This window comes from Mesoplodon densirostris, chromosome 8 (assembly GCF_025265405.1).
Source record: "Mesoplodon densirostris isolate mMesDen1 chromosome 8, mMesDen1 primary haplotype, whole genome shotgun sequence".
Lineage (NCBI taxonomy): Eukaryota > Metazoa > Chordata > Mammalia > Artiodactyla > Ziphiidae > Mesoplodon > Mesoplodon densirostris.
This window is the reverse complement of record NC_082668.1, coordinates 104174795-104187548: the sequence shown is the minus strand read 5'-3', so window position 1 is coordinate 104187548 and position 12754 is coordinate 104174795. Positions and strand designations below refer to the sequence as shown.

At 36.3% G+C, this 12754-nt stretch overlaps 1 protein-coding gene across 1 annotated transcript in view; it reads right to left on the bottom strand.

The window, feature by feature from the left end:
• MAP3K2 (mitogen-activated protein kinase kinase kinase 2) overlaps positions 1–12754 on the bottom strand; it is a 90337-nt gene that overhangs the window by 36786 nt on the left and 40797 nt on the right. Inside the window, exons 2-3 of the mRNA XM_060106081.1 lie at positions 4884–4952; positions 516–634 (exon numbers count right to left, since the gene is read on the bottom strand). Of these exons, the coding sequence (XP_059962064.1) occupies positions 516–634; positions 4884–4890 (126 nt within the window). The 5' untranslated portion in view covers positions 4891–4952. The remainder of the gene's footprint in view (positions 1–515; positions 635–4883; positions 4953–12754) is intronic.

Here is a 12754-nt window from a genome sequence, read left to right as displayed (position 1 = left end):
TGAGCTGAGAATTAGGTTGCTGAATCTGGGCTCAACAGGAAAGAGCACCAAGATCTATCAGTGATGGCATCATGGGTCTGCGACATTTGTTAATTCTGTTAGAGGGAAATATAGAATACTGTATTTCCACTTTTTATGTTAGACATCCCAAACAAATTTTATATTATACTCCAATAAAAATTAATTAAAAAAAGAATCAAAATGGTCTTCATCTGTAAATATACAGAATAATAGACTATTTTAAATAAAAACCATTTGCTTGTGTTACGTGCCTTAAGAACTGGTTGAAGTATCAACTCTAGACAGAAGTTACCACATTAAATGAAACTACCATTTAAAAAAACAAAACAAAACAGACACCCTATGGAAAAATGTATGACAAATAACAAAACACTTGATTCGAAAGTGTAAAAGCTAATCACTTTAAACAAGCCCTCTATAAGATTAGGATATTCAAAGAAAGTAATTCATAGAATAACGATATATATTTATTAAAATATTATTGAGACAAATACCTGCTTTTTTGGTGATAAGGATTTTGCTTTTCTGGTTTCCTGTAAAGATAATGCTGGTCGACTGGCCTTATGAAGAACAGCCAAATCTTGCATGATTGAGTTCAAAGCTTGCTGATCATCTAGGTATTTTTAAAATAACATATACACAGAATTGTAATTTCAATATGTATTTATCATAGACACCAATACAAAAATTTATAGTAAAATTTAATGCAAAAATACATTAATTTAATGCAAAAGTGCATCTAGAACATTTTCAATGCCTACATTCCTGCTATTTTGGTGAAATAAAAATTTAGTCATTTAAAAACTGAAAACAAGTAACATTAAAACTGCACTAGACTCAAGCACTTGCATCTTACTTGCATAGGTGTTCACACGAGACATTTATAAGGCAAGTAAAGTCATTCTGATGCTTCTAATGATGTAACATCCTAGCATATGGGTCAAAACAGCCCTGTTATGACAAATTCTTTTCTATGACTCCTAAACAAAACATCAACAAGACATCTAAAATCTTAATTAAAACAAGTGGGGAAAAAATAAACAACTTTCTATAAATACCATCATTATTTAACATTTATGTTCAAAGTATGGAACGCCTTTTAGAGTTTTTCTCTTTCATCAATACTTCAAGTTAGAAACAAAGAAATGCTTTATCAGTGGATGAAGACCTACTAATACTTGGAAGTGTTTTTTTTTTAACTTCTTCACCATAACGTTCAACAAGACTACATTTAACAAACTATTTAATGGTCTCAGCACTAACAACTTAAAAGAAAAAAGTAATGAATCCATAAAACTGAATGAAAGGATCATGAACCATGAACTTTTAATCTCTTCCAAACACATCAAAGATTTCTTTTTAAGACTATAAGCATGAGCCTCCTAGTAATGTCAATTATATGATCTCTGGAAAACTTCAGAGACAATTTAATTGATTTTCACTAGTAAATCAACTTTACTAATGATAATCAACAACTGGTAAATAAAGGAACTGAGGGACTTTACAGCTTACATTTTAAAATGTAACCATTTTGGTGAAGAATAATTTATGTTCCAGAGCGGTAGTAATTAAAACATGCTTTATCCTGTAAAGGGAGATCATTAAAAAGAATGAGGCAAGTCAATGGCTTCATCAGTCTTTCAAACACACAAACAGCTGACTTCTCTAACATGTTAATTTTTTGTAACACTCAATATATTCTGTTCTACAGTGAAAAACCTTGCATATTAAAATTAAAATAATGGCTCCAAAGGTTTTGTTAATAAATTCCAGGTCTGGAGAAAATGTTAATCCTTCACAAAGTATTCTTTGTAAAATAAAATTTCTACATAATATTAGCTTAGCCAAACAGTAACTGAGCCAGATGGGTATAATGTAATCAAAACATGTGTACTGTATATGGGCCCAAGCCAGATTATATCATTTATTGATAAAAATAAATCGTCCCTTAGGAAAAGAATAAGTTGAAAATGATCTGAACTGGAATAAAATTATCTGATGTAACCTTCTTAAGAAAAGTAAGACCCTTAATTCTATACTGGGGAAAGGAAAACTCTTAAACATATCTATGTTTTATTTTCTTCATTAAACACTTGAATTTAGGCATTTTCACAATATTTAATGTTTAATATTACATGTTTAATATTATAACACCAAAATAAATAAATGCCTGGGAAGGCTTTGGCTTAAATCTCTTATCACATTTACATATACTAACTTCCTTGTTTAAAAAAATGAATACTGTTTTCTATAGTACATGTAAAAAAGTAAAGAGAGCCATCTGAATAAAAGTAACTTCTTAGGGAGATGACAAACAACTGAAGGGTTACTTAATTGAATTCCTTCTTTTTCTGGAATGAAGGAGAATCAGATGGTAAATTAGTACCCAGTAGATAACTTACTTTTGATAAGATGTAAGCTAACAAATCCCCAAAGGATCAAGCAAAGTGGTGGACATACACTACAAGCACTGTTCTAACTATTCCTAGACTGTTTTACTCTATTAAGAATCTCTATGGTGGTTACAGGTACTAGGAAAATTAGACAGGTTATAAACGTCATAGGATCATGAGTTGATCCAAATGGCAGAGAGGATGCTTGAAGGATCCCAGAGCCTGACCAACAGTCACACAGGAGAAGCAGTGTATTTCTGACACACGTTAAAAGGACAGTGAGTTGAGCAGAAAACCGGAAAATACTTGGGAAATAATTTCAAATAAAAAATTTATCAGAAATGTTTAATTTGATATCTTATATTCTTATTTTACTTTAAAACTACAGGAGAAAATCTTCAATCAAACATTCAATTATCTGTGACACACTTTTAAATATTCAGTTTCTTGTGATTAGCTTTGTACATGTTTTTAAGCAATGAATGTTCTTTGCATACTATAAGTATCATTTGAGAAGTATGGTATAAATCAATTTAATATAAAGTTCAGACTGCAAGTGAGAGCAACAAAAATGAAAAGTTGGTATGAATTCAGTAAAAGGATATCCAATTTGGAACTGGAGGCGAAGGTGACAAAAGTGGAGAATTTGGACCACATGATGGCACTGCACTCATGGTTAAAAAAGGAGAAAGTAGGGCTTCCCTGGTGGCACAGTGGTTAAGAATCTGCCTGCCAATGCAAGGGACACGGGTTCGAGCCCTGGTCCAGGAAGATCCCACATGCCGCGGAGCAACTAAGCCCGTGTGCCACAACTACTGAGCCTGCGCTCTACAGCCGGCGAGTCACAACTACTGAGCCCACGCGCCTAGAGCCCATGCTCCACAACAAGAGAAGCCACCGCAATGAGAAGCCACCGCAATGAGAAGCCTGCGCACCACAACGAAGAGTAGCCCCCACTTGCCGCAACTAGAGAAAGCCTGCATGCAGCAATGAAGACCCAACGCAGCCAAAAATTTTAAAATTTAAATCAATCAATAAATAAGTAAGTAAGTAAGTAAATAAATAAATAAATAAAAGCGACAGTAGAAGAGAAATTTAGAAAGTAGGAAAGTGGAGGATTGTTTTACACACTTACCACGAGTAGACACACTGAAAGTGTGCTAGCCCTTCCACTAAAGAACACGGACAAATTAAAGTTCCTTGGCCTAAATGCCATGTATATACATATATGAGTGACTAATATATTTTTATTTATTTATTTATTTATTTTTGGCTGCATTGGGTCTTCATTGCTGCACACAGGCTTTCTCTAGTTGCAGCAAGCGGGAGCTACTCTCCGTTGTGGGGCACAGACTTCTCATTGCAGTGGCTTCTCTTGTTGCAGAGCACCGGGCCTAGAACGCATGGGCTTCAGTAGTTGTGGCTTGTGGGCTCTAGAGTGCAGGCTCAGTAGTTGTGGCGCACGGGCTTAGTTGCTCTGCAGCATGTGGGATCTTCCCAGCCCAGGGCTTGAACCCGTGTCCCCTGCATTGGCAGGTGGATTCTTAACCACTGCGCTACCAGGGAAGCCCCAGCAGACAGATTCTTAACCACTGCACCAACCAGGGAAATCCGAGTGACTAATATTGATACATTTGTTAAGCAAGTGGTAGGAAAAGTGTGACAAAGACAAACATTGGCAAATACATGTCAGCATTAAGATACCATTATAAGATACTGGTCTAAGTTTAAAACCTTAGCTTCCAACTACCCAGTCCATTTTTCCCCATTTAAGATAGGACAGGCCAGTTGCTCCATTTCTTTCTAGTGTTTCACTGTCCAATCCCTGCCTCACATTGGAACGCTCAATCCCAAGGAGAAAAGAGAAGAAAAGAAAAGAAAGAAAAGAGAGTAAAGAAGAAAACAAAATGATATATAAACTGAACACCCACAATCCATTCCCATACTTTAGCCTCTCTTTCCATTAACATTATGACACCACAGGAAATTCACAAGAGTTGTAAAACATATCCTCTTCAAGCACCAATGATTTACTGCTCTATTCTTTTATAAAGTTTTATGATTTATTATTTTTATGCAGCTATTTTCTTTAGCCTATCTATATTATTACACTGTTGAGTAATTATAACAATTCATTCTTCAGCATTTATTCAATCTTTAAAATCAGGTTTCTTTACCAAGTATTCTCTCTGGCCACCAGGTTCTAAGAAAATCACAATCCATCCTAACAGTTTATTTTGAATGTGTCCAGACTACGTCCTGCATAAACTGGTTATCCCAAAACTGTAAAAGGCAACACAAAAGTGCTTTAATTGAAAATCTATTAAGTAAATAAATGTAAAATATTACATAGATCTACTTAATCATAAAATTTCTTCATAAAAAGCTTATCATACACACAGAGAAAAAGTTTTCCCTCCCATTTTATCCTTTAATTATAGATGAGAAATGCTTTTAGTTGGAACTCACCCATCATGGCAATCAGCTTGACTATGTGAAAATTAGGGAAATGGTTCTCTCATCAGCATTCTCTATTGCCTAAGAAGGTAAAAAGATGAACACGTTAATAAGACGAAGGAAGAGAAGAGGTAGCCACAAAAAGAGAAAAGTCAGTATAAATAACACTAATGTGAATGTACAATATTATTACTTTACACATTTTGCTGGGGAGAAGTGCTTTCTTTTTTCCAGATATTCAATTATTGAGAAGGAACTGAAAATTATTATTATTTTAAATTAAATTTACCTCAGTATTTTTCAGGTTCCTATCTATCTAAGCTAAAGCAAAACAAAACAAAACAATTTTTGAGAGTCAAAAAACTTAAGAGATAATCTAATAAACTCAAGTTCTGGGACTTCCCTGTTGATCCAGTGGATAAGAATCTGCCTTCCAATGCAGGGGACGCGGGTTTGATCCCTGGTAGGGGAACTAGGATCCCACATGCAGTGGGGCAACTAAGCTGGCATGCCACAACTACTGAGCACACGTGCTCTGGAGCCCATGCATCACAACTACAGAGAAGCTCGCGCACCACAACTAAGACCTGACACAGCCAAAAATAATTAAATAAATATCAAAAAAACCAAAAAAAACTGAAGTTCCCACAGGGCAATGGCAGATATAAAGACTGAGTGGCAAATGTCATATTTAGAGACATCAACAAAATAGTAAAGGTCTACAAATCTCCATGAAAGAAAATACTATCACAATCAACAAAAAGGAATTAACCCAAAGTTTGCAGCAATCTGGGCAGCATTTAGGAGTCATAGTAAAAAGAGAGAACCTTGTGGCATTCTGACCTTCCCTATTCCTATCTTCCTGCCCCTTACTCCTAGCTCCAAAGTAGCAATCTAAACCAACAGCCCACAGTCACCATGAAAATGAGCAGACTGGCAGCAACTGGAAAGCGCAGAATGGAACTGGAAGGCCTTCAAAGTCTGATTCCAAAAAAACTGTCATTATGTGGCCTATCTAATGGTTGGCTGATAGACCCCATTTGAAAGGCTGCCTTTATTTAACCTGACTCAAAGCTTTTCCATTGCAAAGAACTTGGGAGTGTTTGCTGAAATCAATCAGGGACAACATATGTCAACTGTCTGAGGAAAGGGAAAATGGTTGAGCAAACAATAGGTTAAGAAAAAACTTTTTTAGAAAAGCTGAGAAATGAGATGTCAACAGGGAACTCTGAAAAGCTCCAACAGACTCCTGGGACTCTAGAAGGTACACAAATGCCCAAGGCTGTTGCTTACTCAAGAAAGGCCTAAGAAGGCCCTCGGCTTTCACCTCTGGCTAACTCTGAGGCTCTGTGTAGCAGTAAGTAAAGGATAAGGTGGAGTTGTAAATGCCTGGGAGAATGTTGAAGGCCACCCCCAACACACACAGAAAACCACTCAAAAAAGACTTCAAGACTTATCTGTTCCAAGTATCTAAGGAAATCTGTGTCTAATCATTAGATGACAGCTAAACTAAGAGCAGTCTTCAGTGACCACATATGACAAAGAATACAGACTTTAAAAAGTGAGTTCTGAAATGTCACTAAACAAACAAATAAGAACAATAAACAAAAAACACTGAGGAGCGAACTTCCCTGGTGGTCCAGTGGTTAAGACTCCATGTTCCCAATGCAGGGGGCATAGGTTTAATCCCTGGTCAGGGAACTAAGATTCGGCATGCTGTGTGGCACAGCCAAAAAACAAACAACCAACCAAACAAAAAACCACTGGGGAGGGAGAAGAATCTGATTTCCAGAGGTGGCCCATTATAATATTTTAAATGTCCAGTTTTCAAGAAAAAAATGAGACATACAAAGATATTAGTTCATACACAGAGAAAAAGCAATCAACAGAAACTGACCCTGAGAAAGCCTAAATGTCAGACTAACTAGACACATTAAAAAATTCCAGATTCCCAGATGAAAAGCAAGTGTTCAGCATAAACTATATTGTTTGTATAAGCAGCTTAGGCACAATAACCCATTCTTATCAGTTAGGCAGGTGGGAACTCTCCTGAAATCCAAGTTCTCAGATGCCAGCCAATGATAAGCAGTTCATTCCAAGGATAAGCAGTGAGGCTCTGTTAACTCTTTTCTATACAAACAGCAGAAGGAAATTAACAGACAAGTTTAAAGAAACTGCATAAAGCAGTAATTATAAGCGTGTTGTTGGGTGTACAATATATAGATATAATTTGTACAACAATATACACAAATTTCCCTTTGTGTAGTACAAAGGAAAGAGGAGGGATGGAGTTAAAAGGAAAGTTTTGTATGCCACTCTAATTAAGTGGCATTAACTCAAACTACATTGTTTTAAGTTGAGATGTTAATTTTAATCCCCAGGTCAACGGCTGAAGAATTCATTTTTTTAAATGGCAAAAGAAATGAGAGAATTAAATAGCACACAACAAAATATCTATTTAACACAAAGAAGGCAGCAAGGGAGGAATGAAGAACAACAACAACAAAAAAGATACAAAACACATAGAACACAAACATAAAATGGCAGATGTAATCTTACCTTATGTGTAATTATATAAAATATAAGAGAAAGGAACAAACCAGTTAAAAGGCAGAGATTAGCAGACTAGGTTAAAAAACAAGATCTAACTATATGCTGTCTACATCAGACACATTATAGATTCAGGCACAAAACTGGTTGAAAGTAAAAGACTGTAAAAAGATATACCATGCAAACAGTAGCCAAAGGAGACCTAGCTATACTAATAGCACACAAAATGAATATATTATACACAAGAACTGAATATGAAACTGTGATTAAAAATCTTCCAACAAACAAAAGCCCAGGACCAGATGGCTTCACAGGCGAATTCTATCAAACATTTAGAGAAGAGCTAACACCCATCCTTCTCAAACTCTTCCAAAATATAGCAGAGGGAGAAGCACTCCCAAACTCATTCGACAAGGCCACCATCACCCTGATACCAAAACCAGACAAAGATGTCACAAAGAAAGAAAACTACAGGCCAATATCACTGATGAACATAGATGCAAAAATCCTCAACAGAATACTAGCAAACAGAATCGAACAGCACATTAAAAGGATCATACACCCTGATTGAGTAGGGTTTATCCCAGGAATGCAAGGATTCTTCAATATATGCAAATCAATTCATGTGATACACCATATTAACAAATTGAAGGAGAAAAACCATATGATCATCAAAATAGATACAGAAAAAGCTTTTGACAAAATTCAACACCCATTTATGATAAAAACCCTCCAGAAAATAGGCAAAGAGAAAACTTACCTCAACATAATAAAGGCCATATATGACAAACCCACAGTCAATATCGTTCTCAATGGTGAAAAACTGAAACCATTTCCACTAAGATCAGGAACAAGACAAGGTTGCCCACTCTCACCACTATTATTCAACATAGTCTTGGAAATTTTAGCCACAGCAATCAGAGAGAAAGAGAAATAAAAGGAACCCAAATCAGAAAAGAAGAAGTAAAGCTGTCACTGTTTGCAGATGACATGATACTATACATAGAGAATCCTAAAGATGCTACCAGAAAACTACTAGAGCTAATCGATGAATCTTGTAAAGTAGCAGGATACAAACTTAATGCACAGAAATCTCTGGCATTCCTATACACTAATGACGAAAAAGCTGAAAGAGAAATTAAGGAAACACTCCCACTTACCACTGCAAGAAAAAGAATAGAGTACCTAGGAATAAACCCACCTATGGAGACAAAAGACCTGTATGCAGAAAACTGTAAGACAATGATGAAAAAAATTAAAGATGATACGAACAGGTGGAGAGATACACCATGCTCTTGGATTGGAAGAATCAACATTGTGAAAATGACTATACCTCTCAAAACAATCTACACATTCAGTGCAATCCCTATCAAACTACCAATGGCATTTTTCACATAACTAGAACAAAAAATTTCACAATTTGTATGGAAACACAAAAGACCCCGAATAGCAAAAGCAATCCTGAGAAAGAAAAACTGAGCTGGAGGAATCAGGCTCCCTGACTTCAGACTATACTACAAAGCTACAGTAATCAAGACAGTATGGTACTGGCACAAAAACAGAAAGATAGATCAATGGAACAGGACAGAAAGCCCAGAGATAAACTCACACACATATGTTCACCTTATCTTTGATAAAGGAGGCAAGAATATACAATGGAGAAAAGACAGCCTCTTCAATAAATGGTGCTGGGAAAATTGGACAGCTACATGTAAAAGAATGAAATTAGAACACTCCCTAACACCATACACAAAAATAAACTCAAAATGGATTAAAGACCTAAATGTAAGGCCAGACACTATCAAACTCTTAGAGGAAAACATAGGAAGAACACTCTATGACATAAATCACAGCGAGATTCTTTTTGACCCACCTCCTAGAGAAAGGGAAATAAAAACAAAATAAACAAATGGGACCTAATGAAACTTGAAAGCTTTTGCACAGCAAAGGAAACCATAAACAAGACGAAAAGACAACCCTCAGAATGGGAGAAAATATTTGCAAATGAAGCAACTGACAAAGGATTAATCTCCAAAATATACAAGCAGCTCATGCACCTCAATATCAAAAAAAACCAAACAACAATCCAAAAATGGGCAGATGACCTAAATAGACATTTCTCCAAAGAAGATATACAGATTGCCAACAAACACATGAAAGGATGCTCAACATCACTAATCATTAGAGAAATGCAAATCAAAACTACAATGAGGTTTCACCTCACACCAGTCAGAATGGCCATCATCAAAAAGTCTACAAATGGTGCTTCCCTGATGGCACAGTGGTTGAGAATCTGCCTGCCAATGCAGGGGACACGGGTTCGAGCCCTGGTCTGGGAAGATCCCACATGCCGCGGAGCAATTGGGCCCATGAGCCACAACTACTGAGCCTGCGCATCCGGAGCCTGTGCTCCGCAACAAGAGAGGCTGCGATGGTGAGAGGCCCACAGATCGTGATGAAGAGTGGCCCCCGCTTGCCACAACTAGGGAAAGGCCTTGCACAGAAATGAAGACCCAACACAGCCAAAAATAAATTTTAAAAAAAAGTCTACAAACAATAAATGCTGGAGAGGGTGTGGAGAAAAGGGAACCCTCTTGCACTGTTGGTGGGAATGTAAATTGATACAGCCACTATGGAGAACAGTATGGAGGTTTCTTAAAAAACTAAAAATAGAACTACCATATGACCCAGTCACCCCACTACTGGGCATATACCCTGAGAAAACCATAATTCAAAAAGAGTCATGTACCACAGTATTCACTGCACTATTTACAATAGCCAGGACATGGAAGCAACCTAAGTGTCCATCGACAGATGAATGGATAAAGAAGATATGGCACATATATACAATGGAATATTACTCAGCCATAAAAAGAAACGAAATTGAGTTATTTGTAGTGAGGCGGATGGACCTAGAGTCTGTCATACCGAGTAAGTCAGAAAGAGAAAAACAAATACTGTATGCTAACACATATATATGGAATCTTAAAAAAAAAAAAAGGTTCTGAAGAACCAACGGGCAGAACAGGAATAAAGACGCAGATGTGGAGAGTGGACTTGAGGACACAGGGACGGGGAGGGGTGAGCTGGGACAAGGTGAGAGAGTAGTATGGACATAGATACACCACGAAATGTAGAATGGATGGCTGGTGGGAAGCAGCTGCATAGAACAGCGAGATCAGCTTGGTGCTTTGTGACCACCTAGAGAGGTGGGATAGGGACGGTGGGAGGGAGACACAAGAGGAAGGGGATATGGGGTATATGTATATGTATGGCTGATTTACTTTGTTATACAGCAGAAGCTAATCCACCATTGTAGAGCAATTATATTCCAATAAAAATGTTGGGGGGGAAAAAGCATCATTATGATGTGAGAGCCACCATCACCCATTTTAAAAGTACAAGACAAGCTCTTTAAGAATCAGACATTTTACATCATTCCTTTTACTCCTTGAAATTATATTTCCATTTCACTTCCCCCACAGAATTTTTTTTTTTTTTTTTTTTTTTTTTTGCATGTGGGATCTTCCCAGACCGGGGCACAAACCCATATCCCCTGCATCGGCAGGCGGACTCTTAACCACTGCTCCACCAGGGAAGCCCCCCCCACAGAATTTTATCCTGATTTTATACATTAATATTTTTATGCTTGACAGTCTTTTATTGATCAGTCTCTCATATATCACAGCAACAAAACATGTATGCAAATTTGTTTAAAATTTGTTTCCTATAACCGTAAATAATAAATAATTATTAAATATAAAAAAGAATATATTACAAAATCATTATTAGTGGCAAAGAAGGACATTTATAGTGAAAAAATTGCCAACTTATCAACAAGATATAGTAATTATGAACATGTATGCACCTAACAACAGACTCTCAAAATGCATGGGAAAAAAAAAAAGATAGACTTGAAATAAACAATTCAAATATAACAGTTGGAGATTTCAATGCCTCATTTTCAATACTGGATAAAAGAAGTAAAAAGAAAATCAATGAAAAAACAAAGACTTAAATAATGCTATAATATGCTATACAGATAAAATAATGCTATATAGATAGAGAGCACTATATCTATAGAACACTCAACTCCAAAACAGAAAAATACACATTTTTCTCAAATACATGTGCAGCATTTTCCAGGACAGACCACTTGTTAGGCAATAAAACTTATCTCAGCAAGTATAAATAGATTTAAGAAATATGACGTATGTTCCCTGACAACAATGCAATGATATGAGAAACTGATAATAGAAGGAAATTTGGGGAATTTACAAGTATGTGAGAATTAAACAACACATTCCTAAAGAACCAATGGAACAAAAAAGAAGTCACATGGAAAATTAGAAAATGCTTTGAGAAGAATGAAAATAAAAGCAAAACATACTGAAAATTACTGGATACACCTAAAGTACAACTTAAAGGTAAATTTATAACTGTTGGGAACTCCCTGGCAGTCCAGTGGTTAGGACTCAGCACTTTCACTGCCATGGCCCGGGTTCAATCCCTGGTGGAGGAACTAAGATCTCGCAAGCCATGCAGCATGGCCCCCTCCAAAAAAGAGAGAGAGAGAGAGAGAGAGAGAGAGAAATTTGTAACTGTTAGTGTTTATATTAAAAAAAAAAAAGAGAAAGATCTCAAATCAATAAACTAAACTTCTACCTTAAAACACCAAAAAAGGACGAGCATGTTAAACCCAAAGCAAGTAGAAGGAAAGAAACAATAAGGATTAAAAGTGGAAACAAACCAAAAAAAACAAAAACACAATAGAAATTTTTTGAATCAGTGAAACAATGGTTCTTTGAAAAGATCAATAAAATTGACAAAATTTTAGCTAGATTAACCAAGGAAAAAAAGAGGGAAGATACAAATATCTAAACTCAGGAATTAAAGGAGAATTACTACCAATCTTACAGAAATAAAAAGGATAAGGCAATACTATGAAGAACTGTATATCAATGGATTAGATCACCTGGATGAAATAAAGAGATTGAATTAGAAATTTAAAAACTTTTCACAAATAAGAAGTCCTAACCCAGATAGATGGCTTCAAACATTTAAGAAAGAATTACCACCAATTATTTTTAAAAAATAATACTGAACCTAGTATTACTCTGATAACCAAACCAGACAAACACGTTACAAGAGAAAACTACAGATTGATAACCTTGTGAATATAGAAAAATCCTCAACAAAATACTAGCAAACCTAATCCATAACATTAGAAAGGGGGACTCTAGGGCTTCCCTGGTGGCGCAGTGGTTGAGAGTCCGCCTGCCGATACAGGGGACACGGGTTCATGCCCTGGCCCGGGAAGACCCCACATGCCG